Source organism: Hippocampus comes, unplaced genomic scaffold (genome assembly GCF_001891065.2).
Source record: "Hippocampus comes isolate QL1 unplaced genomic scaffold, H_comes_QL1_v1.1 scaffold58, whole genome shotgun sequence".
NCBI classification, from domain to species: Eukaryota; Metazoa; Chordata; class Actinopteri; order Syngnathiformes; family Syngnathidae; genus Hippocampus; species Hippocampus comes.
The window spans coordinates 269,941-290,585 of NW_017805118.1; the positions used below are offsets into that span (position 1 = coordinate 269,941).

Consider the following 20,645-nt stretch of genomic DNA (forward strand, 5'->3'; position numbering starts at 1 on the left):
CCCGCGGCGGTGTACGGCCGAGCCTCCAAGTCCGGAAGTGGGAGAAGAGCATCAAGAAGCTGAGGGAGACAATGATAAGGATGAGAAACAATGCTAACACATTTTCTTAACCAGCCCAGTGTCACATTTAATAAGGAAACCACAGATTTTGTGACTGTGTTAACATGCCAAAGTTGTTCACCTTGCTGTACTCGGTGTCCATGAACTGCTGGATGAAGGCGCACAAGGCTTCAGTTTCAGCCTCGGATTCTTTGTCTGGTGTTAGCTTGGCCCTGTAGCTCTGAAAAGAAATGACTTTCTTAAATGTAATTTCCCCTCACAGCATGAGTGAATAAACTATCCATCCATCATCCATCCACAGTGGATATGAAAAGTCTACACACCCCGGTTAAATGCCAGGTTGATGTGGTTTAAAAAAAAAAAAAAAAGATATTAAACCAAAAAGCATACCTTTATAAAAGGCTGTACTCAATGCTGAGCGCTCCTTAAATTTGGGCTGGAACTAAATCATGTCATGCGAGAGTATTTGCACCTCTAACCTGCGTATAGGCCGCCACGTATGAGTGTGATCCGTCGAACAGGAAGAGATTCTCCACGGGCAGTTTCTGCCTCTGCAGCTGAGTGCACATTTCAAACGCCACGCACGCGCCAAATGAGTAGCCGGCGATTCGGTACAGCCCATCGGGCTGGACGCGTCGAATGCAATCTACATAGTAGGCTGCCAGTGATTGGATGCTGTCCAGCGGAGCATCTGGGAAGGGAAGTTATGAACTTGATGAATATACTGTGTATATAATTTTTTTTAAATGTCAGTCTAGTCATACAAGTAGGAAAAAAAGAAGATACTTTGTCTTATATATATACAACAGAAGAGATGGTAAAAGGTATCGACATGTATCTCTGACAGTACCTTTGGTGCACTGCAAGCCATAGCAAGGCACGTCAAGCTTGGAGGCAAGTGTCTTGAAGGCAGCAATGGAGCCCTCAATTGGGTGCACGAGGAAGAGCGGCCTCTCCTGGTTCTGCACATCGTTGAGTGACGTCACCGTGGGGCCGTCTGGGTTGACGAGTAGCTCTGTCAGACTCGACTCCGACAAGGTTCGAACGACGTCCTTTTTCACTGTGGCATGGAGACATTTTAGCCAGGAAATTTAAGTACATGACAGCTTTTTAATTGACATACTTTGTTCAATAAATAACAGTCATATGTCACTTCAGAGATATGTGACGATATATACACATGATGAAATGTTAAGTTACCATTTGATCCTTCTGGCTTCTTATTGGACAGTTCACGCAGCTTGTTGATAGTAAGCTGCCGGATCTCTCTCATGGCCATAACGATGTCATAGTCGCGCTCGAGAGTCTGGCGCACCTCCACGCCCATTAACGAGTCAAGGCCCAAGTCAGCCAATGAGGCATCGGCGTTCAGGCTGTTGACATCGCGCACGCCTTAGGAGGAAGTGCATCAGATTGTATGGGTAAGGTCACCGCATTTATCAAACCAAAACCGAAAAACAACACGAAGCTAACTTAAAACAACCATTTAAAACTTTTCATTTCCATTCCATAAATTAATAATCCAAAATCAAGTGTTGGAAAATTACCCAGAATGTGAGCTACAGCGTCCACCAAGTCCTTCTGGCTCCCCGCCTCGCTCTTTGCCACAATGCGCTCCGCTAGCACAAAGCTTGACATCACGGGGCTCCGCTGGCACAGGAAGTGGTCGAGCACATCCAGGCAAGAAGCCATCCTCTGCGGGAGGGTGCCACCAATCACGGCGTCGTTGCCACCCATACTCTCCAGCACCACGCCCACATCCCCAATGGCCCCCCATTGGACTGCGAGTCCAGGAAGGCCATCGTGACGCCTCTTCTCACACACGCGCTCCATGGCAGAGTTGGCGTAACCGTAATTACTTTGGCCGGCATTGCCGCGGCCGCAGCTTACAGATGAGAATGCAACGAAATAAGCCAGCTCTGGACAGGATTTTCTTGTGACTCTGGAGAGGGAGTGTAAGTGGATCAATAACATTCGTCGACGCCTTCCATCTACCGGTAATCTAATTTAAAAAAAAAAAAAAAAGAAGGTGGCGGAACATGGAACTTACTTGTCAAGGTTCAAGGTGCCATCGTATTTCGGTTTGTTCACATCAAGGAAGTGCTGAGGAGTCAGATTCTCCAACAAGCCATCTTTCAAAACCTGGAGATAAGAAAAAATAAAAATAAAAGTGATTGACATCATTTGTGACTCACATAGAACAATGTGGCGGCAGAGTGGCCAAATGAATTACAAACATATTTAATATTTCAACTCAAGCTCAAATTGGTGCACTTTTTGGAATTTGACTTTTCAATGTGTTAAAAAAAAAAAAAAAAAAAAAAATCGCTATTTTATGTCAAGACTGAAGAGAATGGTTACCATGGCAAGGTGGAAGACCCCACCAACTGGACCCAGCCTGCAGGCCTCGGCAATGAGCTTTTCCGCTCCCTCAAGTGTGCCGACGTCACTGGTCGAGACCAACACCTCCACATTCTGACTTTGCCATTCGCTCACACGCTTTGCTTGGTAACCTGGCAACAAGTTGAACGACCAAAATAACACAAGACTCAATCGTATGCGGTCAGCTTTGAGTTAAGTCACGGAAGCCGCCGTCACAAATTGTAATCTCTTCTCATTCACGCCTTACCATTCCTGATCCCGGATCTGGAAGTTAGCACCAGCTTGCGGACTCCCTTTTCAGTCAGCCATTGAGCGAGCTCGAGGCCGAAGCCGCCGAGCCCCCCGGTGATGATGTACGAGTGGGAGGCGAGGCAGTAGGTACGACGGAGGGCCGGGATCGCTAAAGGGAACGCGGTTTGGACGGATGTATCTGTCTCCTCGTGACACACCTGTGTGACACGCCCAACAGTCAAAGTATGTCTTAACTACTGTGCTTTTTCAATTCATCACATTCGTTTTTTTGAGGAATTGCAAAATCTCGTCGAATGGAAGACTTGGTTTGACAGTCAGAATTGTGACTAACCTGCAGAAGAACTTTGCCAATATGTTTGCCTTGGGCCATGTATCGAAACGCCTCCTCGACTTGGTCCCTCTCGAAGACTGTGGTCTTTAGAGGCTGGACGACGCCTCCCGCGATGCCCCCCTGGAGCAGCTGCGACACCTCCTCCCACTCACGATTGCCCTCTTCAAAGAGAGCATCCAGCAAGATGCCGTGGAATGCCACATTCTTCAAGAACAGCGCCATGCCTGGAGAAGTGAATGTTTCGACTCCATTCGTGAACCAAAACCAGTCAGTCCTGCCGCCGTGCGGGTTTTTCTAGGGGTTAAGCCTCAAGTCTTAATCTGCCTTCATACTGACCGAGGGGCGAGTTGTTGGAAAGGTCGTATTTGCCAATCTCCAGGAATCGTCCATGTCGTGCAAGACAGCGAAGACTAGCTTGCAGCTTCTCCTCAGCCAGAGAGTTCAGCACCACGTTCACACCTGAAACATGATATACATTGCACACAATGGATGCCACATGCATCATATGGACAAAAACTTGAACACCAAGAAAAAATACGGACGACACAAACCTTTGCCCTCAGTGTGCAGAAGGACGTGCTGTTCAAACGATGCGTCCCGGGAATTAGCGAAGGAATCTGCCGAGAGCTGGGGGAACCTCTCCTGCAGGTAAGCGCGCTTCTCCGCTGAGCCTACCAACACGAAAGCCAAGGAAAAGCTTTGTTTGCTGTGTATCGCCGAACGAGAAAATTCAAAACACCACATACTTCACATTCACCAATCACCAACTTACCAACTGTTGTGAAGACTTTGCAATTTTTGCTGAGGGCAATGGCGATGGCGGCCTGCCCAACTCCCCCCGACCCCGAGTGGATGAGAACACTTTCTCCAGGGCGCAGCCCGCCGCGAACCACCAGAGAGTAGTAGGCTGTGGCGTAGACCACCGGCACGGAGGCAGCCTGCTCCAGAGTCCTGCACATCAAGAGAGAATAAATACTCGCAAGAGCATCGCTCCCTAAACTTCAAGCTGACTCGACGACAGCGGCGAGACACTGATGATCAGCCCATGTATTGATTTTTGACAGACGTGCTGGACACATGATGTTACCATCGTGTCATACGGCAGTCATACAAATCCTAAATGACCAGAAAACGATGTGGACATGACTACAAACGACCAGTGATAGATCACTGGGAGCTGCTCCCCCCCCCCCCACCCCCCCACATGAACCGACACGTACGAAATGTTGACACTAACCAGCTAGAGGGGACATCCCAGAGGAATCTTTTATCAGCATCCACGCATGTCGCCAAGCCTTTCGCTGGCAGAAGGCCCATCACACGATGACCGTCGGGATCACGACCGGAAAACTCCATACCCAGCATGCACTGCTGCAGTGCCAAGTCCCCTGCACAACGGGGACATTTTGGAAACTGTGTTTTAGTTCATCGTAACAGAAGCTCTTTTTCTTTTAACTATTTTTATTGGAAAGAAAAGACTCTTTCTTCAGTTTCCACGGAGGATTTACCTGGAATAGCATCTGGTGGCAGCTTGCCCGTGGCGAGCATCACATCTCTGAAGTTGAGCGAGCTGTAATAGACGCGACACAGTTCCACATTCGGGCCGGCGGGTACAAAATGGCGGAGCGGCGAGGCAATCCAGCTCAGTGACGAAAGGTCTCCCCGAGTCAATACATTGACATAGGCGTGTTCCGTCAACTCTTCATTTCCGTCTTCAAAAACACAAAAGACAAAGTCATTTAACGTTAGCCGGATTGTACGTCTAACTGATCAAGAAAAATCCCTTCAAAATATTCAGGCACTCCTGTATGTACACACAAACACAGAACAGTGTTTAGCTTTAAATTAGAAGTGTGGTGTGCACATTTTATACCAAGAGTTATGAGTTGGTGTCTGAAAACGCCCCAGCATCCGTCTCGGAATACGTTCATGACAAGGTCGCCCTTGAGCACCGCTTGCATGGATGGATCGTCAACCTGGAGCGTCGGCGCTTCTGATGAGCCGTTTAGATTTGACACAAATGCACATCTGGGAAATATCGCACAGACGGGGACAATTAATAACAACGGTTACTGTAGCTATAAAAAAAAAATCTACACAGTCTACATTCAGTGCATCCTGAAGATTCATCGCCATGGTGACAACCTGGCAGGACATTCCAGTGCCGCCAGGTACTAACACAGCTTTTAGTCAACACTCATTTCGAAAAAGATTTAATTCAGTTTTGGACTGAAAGTCGGCTGATGACATCCAGCTGTCCACATGTAGGGAAAATACAGCCTCTATTTACGTGAAGGACCGGCAATGTGAGTACTAGGTTATACTGTGGTAAGTCCGAGCCGCACCGTATTCGGAGGCCGCCGGGTTCCTGCCGCAGACAGTTGACCATTCCCACAATGCCACTGTGGGGCTGAGAAGCAGTCAACCACACCGGCGAGTCTGAGGACTCTGCAAGTGTTGCCTGTTCCAAGAGCAACAAAGAAACACTCAGCTCAAGAGCGACATCGATGACGTTTTGAAATACGGCGAACCGGTAGGCATGACAAAACCCCAGAGGAAGCCGCGGAACGGACCTTGAGCGTTTCGACCCACTTGTAGTCGGCACTATCAACCGCGAGGACAACTGGTTGCTTGGCAGGACCCAGCCGGCGGCATAAAAAGAGCGCCGAGCCATAAAAAGACTTCCTGACAGCCACCGGGGTGAGTGAAGCCTCAGAAAACACTTTCTCCCATTCAGCCTAGAGAGATGGATGACAGCACGTTCAGATGTTACACTTGCAACAGACAGAATGCACACGCAGAGAGCAAAACATTCATGTAGCTGTCAGGAGATTTGCGTGTCCTCTCCACTGACCTGTGTGAGCAGTCCTTGCTTACTGGTGGTGTCGTTGACTCTGGAGAGGAAGCTTACGGTTTCCCCAAGGGTATCCCCCTTAAGCAATGTGTGCAGGAGAACAAATCCTCCTTGCCTGGCTCCAGAAGCTAGATTTGTCACCAGCAGATGAGGGTCTCCCCTTAAAGGGCCCCAGGCATGGTTACACACCACCAGGTCAGCTGAACCTCCGGGAGCTGGGCCCAAGAGAGGGTCCCACTGTGCTGTTGTGACCGCGAGCTCCTCTAGGTGGATCTGGTGGGGGGCGAGAAGGTCCTGGTCCGTTGCCGTGGCAACATAATCCACACGCAACATGGGCTGGATATTCAGGAGTCCGACTACACGGGAGAAGAGCTGACCATCACTGGATAGTGCCTGACAAGAGATACATTGGAAATTTTAATTGCCAATATGTATTGACGACAGACTTATATGTTCAATTTCTTACTTCCAGGACTTTGATCTTGCCAGGCGCGCTGTTTTCCATGGCAATGTCCACACAGTGCCTGAGTGCCGGTCCATCCAGAAGACCGCGCAGCAGACCGTCTTGCAGAAGACACGCCCTTTCGTTTCCCACCGTCTGCGCCAGCTCTGAACTCAGGTTCCCATTCAGCTCCAGGTCACAGAGCATGGTGAGTAACCGAATCAAGCCTGGCTCAGAGGATTCAGGGCCGGGAGGCGAGCTTTCCGACACCCCGTGTAGCCCTGGGATGCAGAGCTTCAGTCCATGAGGTGCCATCTTTTGCTGCAGTTTGTGGATTAATCCTTGATGGAGACAACGGGTCAAAGACAACATGGACAATGGGCTGAGAACATATTTTTCTTTTGTTGAATTTTACCTTCATGCATAGTTAGCTAAACTGTCAAAGCATGACTAAAACAAAACAGGCTATTCAGCAAATTTTTGTCCGGAGGAGAAAAAAAAAACCCCGAAGACCAAAGTTGTTCAGACCTTATCCAAATTTAATGTTAAAAAAATAAAAATAAAAATGGCAAGCCAGTTACAAAGCCTCAAAAAGAATTTTTTGAGCCATTTTTTTTTAAGACTACTCACTGTAGCCCTGATTTTATTGAAGAATTCTAAACTCATTTACATAATTCTATGACGATCTAGGAAATTCTAATCAACTATAAATTTACAACACCGGCTTTGGACATTAAAGTGGAGGAAAAAAAAAAACCACTACCTCACAATGCAACGCCATGTTAGATAATACAAGGAAGGTTTTAGAGAAGTACCTTTGCAAAGCTTCAGCTGCTCTACAAGTTTCCTGTCGTTTGCAAGGCACTCTGTCTCCACATAGCGAACCAACAGGAACTCCTCCAGGGTGGGGGGGTTCTGCTGCTGCTGCTGTCGACGGGGCGCCACAGTCGCGTGAAGGCCGCTGATCTGTACTCCACCGGCTGTGATTTTGTCAAGGTAGCGGTTGAGGTGGACTGTCACAGCTATCGGAATATTTGTGAGAGAAAAGTCCTGTTAAGATTGAGCCTTACGCTTTATTAGGATGCTGTTATGTCATGAATAAATTACAAAAACATTCGATGTGAAAAGAGATGAAAATGAGTGTGGTTTCACGGGAAACTGTTCAGATAAAATCAAGTCTATTTTTCAATAACTATTGAGTTTGGAGTGCGACGTGTTAATTTCGGGCCTCTGTGAATTTGGATTTGACACCCCTGATTTAGATGCTAAATACATCAGTGCCCAACATCTTACCAGTATTAGTGGAACACGTACCTAGTTTTCCGTCAGCATACTCGCCGACCTTTTCCAGCTGGATCGCGGGATCGATGCATACCGAGCGAATCCTGGTTGGCACACGTAGACTCCGGCCGGAGAGCCCGACAACAATCATCTGCAGCATGGTATCCAGAAAGGTGACCCAGTTCCCCATCCACTGCAACTTCCCATTGTTACCTGGAGAAAGAAAATTTGCGATCGTGGAGTTTTCAAACTCTGATCCGCTCGTACTAACACGCAGACCGAAAAACCTTTTGCCTGTAGGTGGCAGGAGTGTCTACTGTCATCCATGACAGTTAAAAGTTAGTGGTATCATAATGATAATGAAGTCCTGGATCGGTTATTTTGAATCTGATCCAAAATGCATTGGCGACTTCCTTAGCTACATCCCTACGATCCAAAGTGGACCAAAAAAACATGACACACTTTGGACTCAAAAACCTACCGGCATTGTTAGATTCCAAGATGCCTTGGAAAGTTTTGCCATACTCATAACCGCGCAGTCGCAGTTCCTTGTATACATCGTGCGCCAGAAGTTTCCGTTTGGGGTCCTCGCTGGTTTTCAGAGCTTCCTGGTTCAATTGACTATGGAACGAATCTAGGGCCGCATCCTCCAGAATGCTGACTTTTCCTGAAAATTACAGAATATGTATCAGAACACTGAACGTCCAGATTTTGATCAAATTTATCGCAAGAAAAATAAAATGTTAATGAGAGATGGGATCATAATACAAGTCTTAATTTGCCAAATACAAAAGATTGGTGTCTGGTCGCTACATCTGGCAACTCAGTAGGTTGTTTCATCATTTTAACTTCTAGTTAAATGTAAAACTACCTACCACTGACGGCCAGGTCTCCGTTCTCTGAAATTTCAAACTTGTTCGTGGCAGGCATGAAACGCACTTCCAACTGGACAACACCTGTCAAGAGCAGAATGTCCAAACCGTCACTGCAACGTTGACTGTTTTACAGTTGGATATGAATATTTCTCTTCAATAGCGAAATACATCCATTTCCTCACTTAAAAAAAAATCATTGACAATCATGAATTTTAGATTTTTATCTCATTTTGGGCCATGTTTTTTTTTTTTTTTGGCTCCACTCTGTGGAAACCCCTGCAAAAATGAATTCTCACACAACAGCATCCTCAGGCTTGTACTCCTCACCCATATTTGGGAGAATTGTGGCCCTGTGGATGGTGACATCATCAAACGTCACAGGCGTCGTGTCATCATAATACAAGTCTTAATTTGCCAAATACAAAAGATTGGTGTCTGGTCGCTACATCTGGCAACTCAGTAGGTTGTTTCATCATTTTAACTTCTAGTTAAATGTAAAACTACCTACCACTGACGGCCAGGTCTCCGTTCTCTGAAATTTCAAACTTGTTCGTGGCAGGCATGAAACGCACTTCCAACTGGACAACACCTGTCAAGAGCAGAATGTCCAAACCGTCACTGCAACGTTGACTGTTTTACAGTTGGATATGAATATTTCTCTTCAATAGCGAAATACATCCATTTCCTCACTTAAAAAAAAATCATTGACAATCATGAATTTTAGATTTTTATCTCATTTTGGGCCATGTTTTTTTTTTTTTTTTGGCTCCACTCTGTGGAAACCCTGCAAAAATGAATTCTCACACAACAGCATCCTCAGGCTTGTACTCCTCACCCATATTTGGGAGAATTGTGGCCCTGTGGATGGTGACATCATCAAACGTCACAGGCGTCGTGTCCATGGGAACTCCTAGACTTCTCACTAAGGTGCGCCAGGCCAGCACCAAGTAACCTGTCGCTGGGTAAACGACACGCCCATCGATGCAGTGTCCGATCAGATAATAATCTGGAGATTCCGGATTCATGTCTGTCAATTAGAATTGGACACAGAAAAATAAAATGGTCAGTGAAAACATTGCCACGCATCTTCCTGAATCAACCCAAAGGAAAGCAGATTTCCAGTCCATACTGATGCTGTAGACAATGGCGGAATTCGATCCAGAGCCAGAGGAGAAATCCTCCGCCTTGGGGACATCCCATGTCTGAGAATGGTCCCACCGCATCAAGGGAGAAATCATCGGGGTGCCAACTGGCACGGGGTATTTCACTTCGGAACACAAAGTGTTGACGTCCACGTTGATGCTAAAGAAGATGCGCAAAGAATTGGAATGTCAGTCATCAGAATGTGCTCCCAAGAGAGCCGTTGTCATGGAATGCAGACACTGACCCGTTCAAGTAAAGTTTGCCAATGTTTGAGAGAAAAAAATCCAGGTTATTGGGATGACCTCTTTTCATGAGGGGAAGTGAAGTACATGATTGCTTCAGGCTACGCTTCAGGATGGCCTAGGGAAGAGTGTTTAACGATTACCAATCTATCTCCTGAATCAAAACGACAACAAAAATAAAAGATGACGAAAACAATCACCTGAAGAAGAGCATGAGGCGCTATCTCCAACACGACGGCATTGACGGGCACCAGGCTGAGGCCGTCGTGGAACAGCACCGGGCTCACGAGGTTGTTGACATGATAGTCGGCCGAACTGTAAAGCGCCAGGGGAGTGTCCCATTCCGACTGAGGGATGCTGGTGCTCACCCAACGGGATGAACGCAGCCTTGGACTCTTAATGACCTGTCGCCAAAAGAACGACGACCGTTCCATCAAGTATTTATCAGTATCTAATAGCAGAACACGACAGCATGTTTCAATCACAGTCATGGAATCATGTTGAAAAAGGTGATGTGAATACCTTCTTGAGGGCAGCTAAGAGGGCCGGAGCGATGGATGCCATGTAGTACGAGTGGAAAGCCACACCGGCACTGCGCACCTCCTTTGCAAACACTCCCTGCTCTTTGAGCTCGGCCACAAACTTGCTGACCGCCTCCTATTTAATAAACACACCACATCAGTTTATCCATTTCAAAGCCAAGTGGTTATTCCTTTTTGTGACTCTACAGAACGGTGTGCAAAGATGTCTGACCTGAGGACCAGATATAGTGACTGTGTCCTCGGCATTATGGCAGGCTGGGACGACGCCCTTGGGGCATTGAGCGATACACTCCTTCCAGGTCAAACCTGAAACATCAACAAACAAATAAATAATCCATCCATTTTCTACAGCAGTTGCTCCAATAAAGGCTTCAGGTAAAATTGAAGCCTATCCCCAATGGCGATTGGCAGAACTTGCTAACAACTAACCCCCGCCATTCTGCATAGCATCAAATCACTATAATCTATGTAAAGAATATATAGAATGATAGAAACTAGATTATGACCAGGAAAGAGGGCTTCCGCTTACCCACTGCAGCCATGCCTCCAGGAGGAAGATCGGCCTCTTTGATGCAACGCCCTCTCCAGTACGCAGCCAGGATGGCTTCCTCCTGGCTGAGGGAACCGTCTGCGTAGCCGCAAGCCAGCTCTCCCACCGAGTGGCCCACAATGCCGTCGGGCTGAAGACCCAGCTTAGTGAGCAGGTCTATCTGAGCTACCTGCAACCGGGCGAGGCGCAGACCACGCAAGTGTTAAAACGTCATCCTTGGAGCCGTACAAAGAAGACAGCATTCTTTTTTTTCTTCGCCGCCAAAACAGTTGCACCTTTACCTGTATGGCAGCGAGACCAACAAAGGAATGAACGGTATCTTCGAAAGCCGCTTCATCGGCCTCCATGAGAAGTTGGGACACGACCAGGCCCGTTTCCTTCAGGGCCATGTCCGAGCGCATGATGGATTTTCTGAAGTCTGGTAGCTGCATGAGACTGCGACCCATGCCCGCCCACTGTGTCCCCATGCCTGCGATACCACACAATGCGAAAAGTGCTATTTATTAGAGTTGATCCAGAGTTCAACCGGATTTCATATTGTTGTTTGGGAGTATCAGAATATCAGTTTGAGTACTCGAGTGCCCCCCCCGCCTAATGGTCTCACCTGAGCATATGTACCAGAGGGGTCTAGGTGTGGCCTGCACCTGCTCCACTTCGGTGCTGTCCGTCTGAGAGCCGATCAGTGTGTAGCCTCGATAGGGCATAGCAGCAGCGGGACTTCCAGACACTCCATTGAGCAAAGACAGGAAGCTATCATCCAGACTGTTTTCCTTTGCTTTTTGGAGCAGCGAGTTCACAGCAGCCTCTGTCCGGCCGCAAGCTTGAAGCAGACGAGGGACCGTCCTGGTTGGTGCGCCGGTGTCGCCCTGCGTCTGAGCGCTCCTCTCGTTGGGACGAAGGATGACGTGGACATTTGAACCTCCGAATCCAAAGGAGTTAATGCCTACGATGCCGCCGCGAACAGGTATAGGCCGGTCAACCACTTGCACGCGGCCATCGGTGAGGGCAGGAATGTCAGTGTTCGGACTGTTGAAGTGCAGGTTGGGGGCCCAAACTCCTTTCTCCAGAGAGAGCAACACCTACACATAGGATCAAGACATTTTGGTTATTTTATATGAAATAATCTGTCAAGGGCTTTGTAACAGTTGCGCTTTATAAAGAAAGATGTATTGTATTATGAATCACATCAATATTGCTTGTAATCCATTATTAGATTTGTTATTCACCCTTTCCATTCATTTCTCTGTGTTTTGGTGACGGATTCTGTGTGACCCTGGTGTGATCTTCGAGTCTGCACCCGTTAAGTGTGCTTTGTGCGCATACTTTCTGCTAACAATGTAGCGCTTCTTTGATAATGAGAGCGTAACAATGTGAGTTGTCGATTAGATTACGTTCCAAGTTGCAAGCGCATGAGGCCCAACCGACATAAGATAATGACAACTTTGTCGAGCGAGTCTTCTCGTCTTCGCAGGTCGGTTAAATAGGATGCAATACATACCAATACTTAAGAACAACATTCCCCTTGACTCTTACTCATGGGCAGATGGCTGCAGACTGCTGATGCTTTTATTCTGACTTCGTCGCAAACACAATACGTGTCTAAGTCGCCTCCTTTTTGATACTTGTTTTAAGAAATTCTCTCTGCGTTAAACGAAATCCTTTTTTTTTTTCTTTTTCACGAAAAAATATGATCGAACCCCCGGAGCAAAATACCATATGTACATTTATGAACACATCAAATTAATATTGTATTAATTTCACCAACCAACCAAAACACCACATCATCTCCCTCTTACCTTTGCTATGGCAGCCAGCCCAGATGCCGGTTCTGGATGGCCCATGTTGGACTTGGTGGACCCAATAAGTAGTGGCCCTCGATTTGATTGACAGAACACACTGACAATCCCGCCAACTTCCTGCGGGTCACCGACCTGCAAGTTCAGAGCACAAACATCCCACTTGAGGGCGGATCCAGCTTTGAATAGACAATAAGTTAATTTAGGTTGAGGTTTGGTTTGCAAACAAAAAAAAATAAAAGAAAAATCACGATGCAGATTTTAAAATTCACACACAACAGGGAGTCCAATGCACTGACCTTTGTTCCAGTGCCGTGGGCTTCAATGTACTCAACCTGCTCGGGTGTGATATTTGCCTCTTGATAGAGAGAATGAACGAGATTCCGCTGCATCTCACCGGAAGGAAACGTTACTCCTATAAGACAAAGAGGAATCAGTGTGACAACGCTCTCCACATACGATGACACTTGGAATACTCGCAAGAGAAAGGGTGCGCCCTGGACAGTTGCAATAACAAATATGCACAATCGCCTCTTCACACCGATGGGCAATTTAGTGTCTTTAATTCACCGAGTATGCAAATTTTGTAGCTATGAGAGGAAATCAAGAAAGGAATGTGCAAACTCAAAAGAGATATTCTGATTGGGATTCGAACCTGGAATCCCAGATTGTAAGCAGATGTGCCACTAAATCCAAACAATGAAGAGGTTAAATATTTTTTTTAAATTAAGCAGCGCTGACCTAATGTTAGTCAATTCATCCTTTATGAGAAGCAACAAATCATTCAACACGCTGCTCTTGCTGAACTTGTGTTCTTATTGTGGACAGTGTACCCCCCCCCTCCTTCCTCTCACCCTGTTCTTTGTATCCATCTGTGTTGTTTCCGGCATTCAACACTGTGGCATAAACTCTCTTAGCCGCCGACCGCTTCGTCAACAACACCACCACCGCCGCCTCAGAGCGACAGTATCCGTTACCTTGACAACAGAATGAGAAGAATCTCAAAATGTACCGTCGCGTTGAATGCATGTTTCTGTTTCGCTCGTGATCAAAATGTTTTTGTTTACCTGAGGAATCAAAGGACTTGCAGGTGCCGTCGGGACTGAGCATGCCGAGTTTCATGAACTGCACCGAGGTGTTTGGCTTGAGTAGCAGGTTGACGCCCCCGACCAAGGCGGCGTCGCAGTGACTCAAGCGGATGGCTTGGAAGGCATTTTCTAAAGCTAGTAAGCTGGAGGAGCAGGCTGTGTCGATGGCTGTGCTGGGGCCTGCAACAGGACCGAGGAGGAGAAATGAAACCAAAAATGTTCTTTACAATAGCATGTTTGATACATCTTCACTAGTCTAAACACGGTATTCTAATTAATATTGCCTATCATAAATTAAGCTGTAAAATCCCCCCTATTTTTATCCATCATGTGGGCGGCCATTTTGCCGCTTCCTGTTGACTGAAAATTACACCACAGTGCATACGGGCTCGGGCGGCGACCAATCACAGGTCACCCGTTTTCTGGGTTTGGTCAAGTGACGTTCATAAGCCCAGCCCTTATTATTTACAAAATTTTCACTTGGCTTGGCTTCCCCTTTAAGAGAGCACGGATGCTGAGAAGGTAAGTTTTTTGCTTTGGTGGAACAGTGACTCTCAAAGCGGAAATATTGCCAACCGCATAACGCTTAGCACGTAGTCGTGACAAACAAGGTGATCTGAGACTGACATGATCATTGACGAGACATAAACTATGGGATGGAGGTCAACAGCGAAAGAATACAATTTCAGGCCACGGGTGTACCGTTGAAATCGAAGAAGTAGGAGAGTCTGTTGGCCAACATGGCACGCTGGCAACCGGTCATGCTGTAGCCGAGAAGCTCCTCTGGGTCTCTGCTCAACGCCTCCCCGGCCTCTGAACCGCTCACCCCAATGTAGACGCCCGTTTTACTGCCGCGCAGAGTGGTGGGGTTCAGTCCTGCATCGCAACACAAGGTGATCGTCAGGGATTTATATATTGGATTTTACACTCCAGCAAACCTATACAATCATACGTTTTGCTACCCCACTTGAAATTTCTCACTGGAAAATGTTCAGCTAGGGTCCTTACCTCCATCAACTATCGCCTCGTAAGCGACCTCCAGCATGAGACGGAGCTGAGGGTCCATGGTGTTAGCTTGTTTGGGATGAACTCCAAAGAATGCGGCATCAAAATGGCTGATGTCTTTCAGTTTGCCGTTCCTCTTTGGGAGACCGTAAAGGCCTAAAAATTCAAACATTGAAGTTACATGAGTTCCATTGTAATTTTTTTTACCATCAGTGTCAAGCTATTGATGAAATAATGACAACAATATGATATTCAGGGTTTTATCGCCAGTCTGGTTGTTTTCCTTCTTCGTAATAATTCTGCTTAGAGCAAAATAAACCACTCAGACTGACAAGGAGTTGGGATTCCTGAAAAACGGCACTGTGTAATCATACAACCTGGATAAGCTACACTGTTTAAAAAAAAAAAAAAAAGTACAACTTGCTAGCTGTTAGCGAAGTTGCTTCTGCGACTTCACTGATGTACCGCATCGGCCAAATAAATCTTATTTCATCGCCCAGCCACCGTACCCTTGTATGCACTCACCTGGTGTCCACCTGCGATCGTCCTCCGTCACCATGTCCACCCCATTGATGAGATTCTCCCAAAATTCCTCCAGGTTGTTGGACTCGGGCAACCGGCCCGATATACCTGCAATGACTATTTCATCCATGATGTATTTCTGCGGACAAAATAGGGAACTCGGTCAGATACCATTCATGCGCCCAACTTCTGCTGCTTACTTCACGTCATGGGAGCAGCAGATTAAACAGGGAAGAACAACTATTATGGTTAACAAATATTAGGACTGGATATGAACACAGTGCATCCAGTAACTTTCAATTTACCCTTGTACAAATAAGATAACTCAAGCAGAAAAAAAAATATTACGCGCAGCAAAAACCCAAAGGGTACAATGTATTAATTCACAAGTGAAGATGGTTTAGTGCCAAAAGCATGTGTGATTGTGTTGGCTTTGACTGGCAGGTTTGGAAATTGGGGCTCCTACAAAGCATGCATGAACGAGCAATCTCGGCAGACAATGTAGTCGGCGTAGACTAGTGTACACATCAGTGATGTAATGTATGTGTGTGTGTGTGTGTGTGTGTGTGTGTGTGCGCGTGCGCGCGCACTACACAGATTACAAAAACAACCTCCTGAAAGAGAAAGACTTGAGCAAAGACTGCAACAAGGGTGAGCCGTCACAGAATACAGAGCAGTTAGGCCGCCTCAGCTCTCCAGCAACTAAACATTTGCATTGCCTCTCATTCCATCTTCATGCAGACGGGCGGGCGGGGGTTGTCTGTCGTGCTCTTTGTTCCTCCTTTCTGGGCCATGCCTTTCTGTGTCAGCAGGTGCTCTCATCAGCCAATGAGCTCCTCCGAATTTAAGTCATTCTGCCGAGGTTGTTTTGGACGACGGTCGTCCTTAACCTTTCCTGAAGGGATTTGGGTTCCGGGATGCACTCTCATTAGGATTAACATGACACCTTCAGTACCAGACAGCCTTACCCTGACCCGGCTCACACGCCAAACACCCTGGCCATGACATAGCAGAATGGTCGTGTCAAGTCTTTGAGGTGTTTTATCGTCTTTTGCATTTGCCCTTTTCTGATTACAACCATGAACAACTTAAGTCGATATCTGAGGAATTCAATGTATTCTATTCTCACTCCTTTATCTCAACCATATCCCCCCCAATGTGGTATGAGTTTTCTTTTCTGACTGACTGTATCAAGTATTTTGCTCGGCAAACAATGCTTTCTCAAACAAGAAAAGAAAGCTCCTACAACTTGAGTCACAGGAAATCGCTGGTTTGGAAATAATGCGCCTCAGTGTGAAAGTGTCAGTTTAATGAAACGCAGTTTTTAAGAAAAGACAGAGCAAATGCGATTCGTTCTACAAATAAGTCACATGCATCCCAGTTTTTCAAACATGAAAGTAAGTTCACAAGTCATACCTATTAAACGCATGACGGTGTGTATGCTAGGGTCAGTACGGAAAGTAACGTGTTTTCTTTTAACACAGCGTTGAGCTGGTGTTTCTTTGAAAATCTGCGTAGCAAAAAAGCCACAGGGAAAAAAAAATAAAGCACACAGTAAATCCTCAGATCCTGCTCACCAGAGTTGCCAGCGGTTTCGTCAAATTCAAAAGCCTTTTCAAATTTTAGGTATCCTACTGATTTAAAATATCGCTTCGTTACTTGGTTGCTTAGAGATTGGTATCCTGTTTAAATCAAAAACTTTGAAATATAATATAAACATGTAATATCAAATTGTACCTTACATGTCACATTTGAGATATCACGCTATATGACTCAGGTTGAGTCTACGAAAGAGTCCATTGAGGAAATTTGAGTGATGAACTCATCGAGTAGCAAAACAAGTTTGGACTTGTCATACAACCTGTTCGAGGACAACCCATGATCGTCTTCCTCCAAGTGAGGAAGGACAAACATGCTCTACATCAGTTATTCCCAACCCGCTGGGGAACAATAGTGTGACTTGAGCGATGCTCTGGGGGGGTGCTCATCAAGTTGTACTTAATTTGTCCCAAAACCTTTATTTTATTGCAAATAACTTTCTTAATGTATCTATGCATCTCCCCACACCCACCCCACCCACCCCTTGCTCCATAGATAAGAATATTGTGTCATGCATTAATCCTTTACCAATAAGTCAACTAATTTGAGAAAAAATATATATATGTTCCATCAGAGTCTTTGTATGGCTGGTTCGGCAAAGCTGCCCAATTATTTTGTATGGCTTTGAAGTCTTTTGGAAAGCTAAGCTGGCCAATGTCCCGGTCAGGCCGTTTTCATGCCCACCCTTCTACTTTTGGCACACACACAATGAATTCCTCAGCCTGCTTGGGAAAGTCTTTTCACTCTTGTGTTACTTCATTCGGTTTACCCATTTCCACCCAGCAGCCATGAACTGCTGTCAAAGTGACTGCCAAGCAGGGGGGACAACCAGGAGGAGATGAATACTCTTTAGTTTTTTTTCTCCGCACATGGTGGACACATCAATTACATAATATACTACATGTCACACACCTGCGTGGTACACAGGGCCACAATTTACGTGTACAACCACTTTAGAATCATTAATTCATATGACAACTTGACATCACACCCTGCCCAACATCACGAGGTTAGGTACAGTAATGGCCATGATACTTCGTCATCCTATCCGTTCGCTCCTACGCAAATGCACAAACCGTTTTTTCATGTGTACAGTAAGGTCGAACTATTTAAATCGACGCAATCACACGTTTAAAAATCGAGTCACGCTACGGCGATGTAATCCGCTAGCAAGAGGAAGTTAGCGTGCTTACCTGTGTCGTATTCCTTCCTTTTAAGTCACGAGCAACAAACGCTTGGATGGGATGCTAAGGCGCTTCTGGGGCATGTGTTCTCCGGTTTATTCCGCTAGTTGCGCCACAGTGGGCGGGGGGTACTGCGTCGACTCTGAAAGAGGTGAAAAGCAGCATCCGCACTTGACTGTTTTTTTTTCTTCTTCCCTCTGGTGATTTTAAATGTCTCACATTGTGCCCGGCCACGCCACATGGGCTGACGGCTTGGTCTGGCTGAGCAGTCCAATGAGAAAAGAGGCCGGGCTCTCGGATCCAGCCAGAAGCGAGTAATTCATTCAACCCCACTTTTAGTCAGATGCAGAAAAAAATAATGTGGCGACACCAAAGGGTTAGTCGAGTTCAAACGGACCTTGCAGATTCACTCTGCGTCTCCATGCGACGTAACTAAAGATTTTCGCATCTTCGACGGTTGTGCCTTTAAGACAAAAATCAGTTAAGGACGCTTTGATTGCTTTGATAAATGGGATGGTGGCATTCGCTGCTTAAAGAATATGCCGCGTGGTTAATACAATTAAGAAAATCATTCCAGAAATACTATGTGGTTATTATGACGCATCTGCACTCCTCGTGTCTAAACAAGCAAACCTAATTCATAGTCTAGAAACAGAACTGTTCTTATACAATCTAGAGACGTGTCGTTTGATTTTATACGGTCTTTACTTTGTTTTTATCATACGGTTTGTAGGAAAGCGAGTTGTTTTCAATGCTTTTTTGTTTGTTTGTTTTCAGCAGTTTGCTCCATAAAAAACGACGTGTTTATGTTTGACAACCTCTTGTTTTTACCCTAGAGTAGCCTGCAAGTATACATTAACCGGTCACGGTCAGACCTGTCATCAGTCAAACGAAGTTTACTATTACGTAAATCGACATTGAACGTGAACTTACCGGTAACAAGTCTCCAATGGTACACGTGCATGACACGCACGTATTGATTTGACACACAAGTTGCCCAATGACGTAGCGAAGGTGTGGATATTCATCCAATCAGAAACAACAGGAAAAGGGATAGCGTGATTACGAGGCGGCGCCAGCTGATGACGTAGCCGGCAATGCTCGTGTGATTTCCTGAGGTTACTGTCGTTCAATAAATTCAGCTCGCATGATATTCTGAGGAAACTCCTCCTGACCCACTCTAAGTACAGAGCAAAAAAAAAAAAAAAAAATCCAAAAGCGTCCTGAGTTCACTGAAAGGGAAGGCTCTTGTTATTATTTATATCCTCTTATATTTATACACACCCACATATTTTGTTTATTTTGGAGTTTGCAGCAACCAGGGGTGGGCTAGTGATTTTGTCTTTTAGTCAATAGTTGAATTAATATTTTGGCTCCGTTTTGTTGTTTTTAATAAAAGAAATCTTACAACACATCTGATATTGCAGTATATTTGTATATCTAAAAATGGCATGGGTGATTTAGAGACCAAGCCGATAGAGCCAAAAGGTGTAGCTTTGGTGTGGTTTTCTAGGATAAATAAAAGCAAAATTTTGAGTTACAAACGGTAAAAAAAAAGGGCATTTGGAACTGTACATCTTGTCTTTCCATAATTCCCGTAAATCTTTCATGCTCCATGTACTTCTCATTATGATTCGCTTGTTCACGTACTCACGGAATGTGGAAACAATTTACAAATCACACAATGGGAATAATGGCGTATAAGTCAAACAACTATGCTATGTGTGAATCAGTCTTTCGTATTATAGTTCCTGATCTTGCCGATTTTGTCTGGGGCTCCATGCCGGCAGTTTTTAGGCAGGTTTGACAATACTTTGGAGGAGTTCATCTTCTGCTGCAGCTCAGCTGGGGAACCACTATGGATGGGAGCGCTGGTCCCGGTCACCATTACTCCATCAGTGACTGATTTCGCTGACCTGCTCCTGCTCAGCTCGCTTTCACCTTGATACAGACATGAGGTGTATTTATTACATTTTCATTGAGTTGGTATCTTACAAAATGCGAGCAAGGTTTTGTCCAGATAAGGTTACCTTCTGAGTAAACAGACGAACTTAGTCCATGGTCCAGTATTTCCCAAATCTCCTTTAATGACTGTAGAGACTCTCCTGAGCTGGGCTGTGTCTTGACCTCCAACGAATTCTGTTGCTGACTGATCAGAGGAGTTTTGTCTGACATCTTAGAGGTCTGAGGAAAGGATACAATGTCAAATAAAAGATACTTTGGTTGGGTTTTTGATTCCTATCTCGTTTTTTTTTCAAAATTTCAATTTCCATCAAGGTTGACTTAAGATTAGCGACGTGACAATGAAATCTACATTTAGAACATTTTGTACACTATTACCCCAGACTCATCAGCGGGTTCGTGCCTTGTGTAACAAAGGTTGCCGTCTCCTTCCATGGGAGGCCCCCTGCTGTCTGATGAAGCAGCATGTTCGGCAACAGTGTGGGCCATTTGCCTCACAGCATACTGAAGCTCCTACACACACACACACACACAC

At 45.8% G+C, this 20,645-nt stretch overlaps 2 protein-coding genes across 4 annotated transcripts in view; both read right to left on the bottom strand.

Annotated features, from left to right (window-relative positions):
* fasn (fatty acid synthase) overlaps window positions 1-19,146 on the bottom strand; it is a 20,096-nt gene extending 950 nt beyond the window's left edge. The window contains exons 1-41 of the mRNA XM_019865579.1: window positions 19,082-19,146; window positions 15,369-15,504; window positions 14,847-14,999; window positions 14,541-14,714; window positions 13,818-14,018; window positions 13,605-13,727; window positions 13,050-13,165; window positions 12,751-12,885; window positions 11,559-12,033; window positions 11,236-11,423; window positions 10,934-11,123; window positions 10,616-10,710; window positions 10,385-10,519; window positions 10,063-10,266; window positions 9,865-9,980; window positions 9,607-9,779; window positions 9,313-9,504; window positions 8,986-9,066; window positions 8,084-8,269; window positions 7,636-7,815; window positions 7,137-7,343; window positions 6,346-6,662; window positions 5,880-6,272; window positions 5,599-5,763; window positions 5,371-5,486; window positions 4,899-5,053; window positions 4,534-4,737; window positions 4,263-4,413; window positions 3,798-3,976; window positions 3,577-3,696; window positions 3,362-3,484; window positions 3,026-3,249; window positions 2,690-2,891; window positions 2,422-2,573; window positions 2,111-2,202; window positions 1,608-2,002; window positions 1,261-1,452; window positions 911-1,120; window positions 540-751; window positions 182-280; window positions 6-59 (exon numbers count right to left, since the gene is read on the bottom strand). Of these exons, the coding sequence (XP_019721138.1) occupies window positions 6-59; window positions 182-280; window positions 540-751; window positions 911-1,120; window positions 1,261-1,452; window positions 1,608-2,002; window positions 2,111-2,202; window positions 2,422-2,573; window positions 2,690-2,891; window positions 3,026-3,249; window positions 3,362-3,484; window positions 3,577-3,696; window positions 3,798-3,976; window positions 4,263-4,413; window positions 4,534-4,737; window positions 4,899-5,053; window positions 5,371-5,486; window positions 5,599-5,763; window positions 5,880-6,272; window positions 6,346-6,662; window positions 7,137-7,343; window positions 7,636-7,815; window positions 8,084-8,269; window positions 8,986-9,066; window positions 9,313-9,504; window positions 9,607-9,779; window positions 9,865-9,980; window positions 10,063-10,266; window positions 10,385-10,519; window positions 10,616-10,710; window positions 10,934-11,123; window positions 11,236-11,423; window positions 11,559-12,033; window positions 12,751-12,885; window positions 13,050-13,165; window positions 13,605-13,727; window positions 13,818-14,018; window positions 14,541-14,714; window positions 14,847-14,999; window positions 15,369-15,495 (7,206 nt within the window). The 5' untranslated portion in view covers window positions 15,496-15,504; window positions 19,082-19,146. The remainder of the gene's footprint in view (window positions 1-5; window positions 60-181; window positions 281-539; window positions 752-910; window positions 1,121-1,260; window positions 1,453-1,607; window positions 2,003-2,110; window positions 2,203-2,421; window positions 2,574-2,689; window positions 2,892-3,025; window positions 3,250-3,361; window positions 3,485-3,576; window positions 3,697-3,797; window positions 3,977-4,262; window positions 4,414-4,533; window positions 4,738-4,898; window positions 5,054-5,370; window positions 5,487-5,598; window positions 5,764-5,879; window positions 6,273-6,345; window positions 6,663-7,136; window positions 7,344-7,635; window positions 7,816-8,083; window positions 8,270-8,985; window positions 9,067-9,312; window positions 9,505-9,606; window positions 9,780-9,864; window positions 9,981-10,062; window positions 10,267-10,384; window positions 10,520-10,615; window positions 10,711-10,933; window positions 11,124-11,235; window positions 11,424-11,558; window positions 12,034-12,750; window positions 12,886-13,049; window positions 13,166-13,604; window positions 13,728-13,817; window positions 14,019-14,540; window positions 14,715-14,846; window positions 15,000-15,368; window positions 15,505-19,081) is intronic.
* Window positions 19,147-19,522: 376 nt separating this feature from the next.
* The window catches only part of ccdc57 (coiled-coil domain containing 57), a 10,573-nt gene continuing 9,450 nt past the window's right edge, over window positions 19,523-20,645 (bottom strand). For 2 of the 3 annotated variants that reach the window (XM_019865664.1, XM_019865665.1), the window contains exons 17-19: window positions 20,489-20,623; window positions 20,179-20,332; window positions 19,523-20,089 (exon numbers count right to left, since the gene is read on the bottom strand). In XM_019865664.1, the coding sequence (XP_019721223.1) occupies window positions 19,878-20,089; window positions 20,179-20,332; window positions 20,489-20,623 (501 nt within the window). In that variant the 3' untranslated portion in view covers window positions 19,523-19,877. Of the gene's footprint in view, window positions 20,090-20,178; window positions 20,333-20,488; window positions 20,624-20,645 lie in introns of those variants that run through there. The other variant, XM_019865666.1, reaches the window with a different exon arrangement.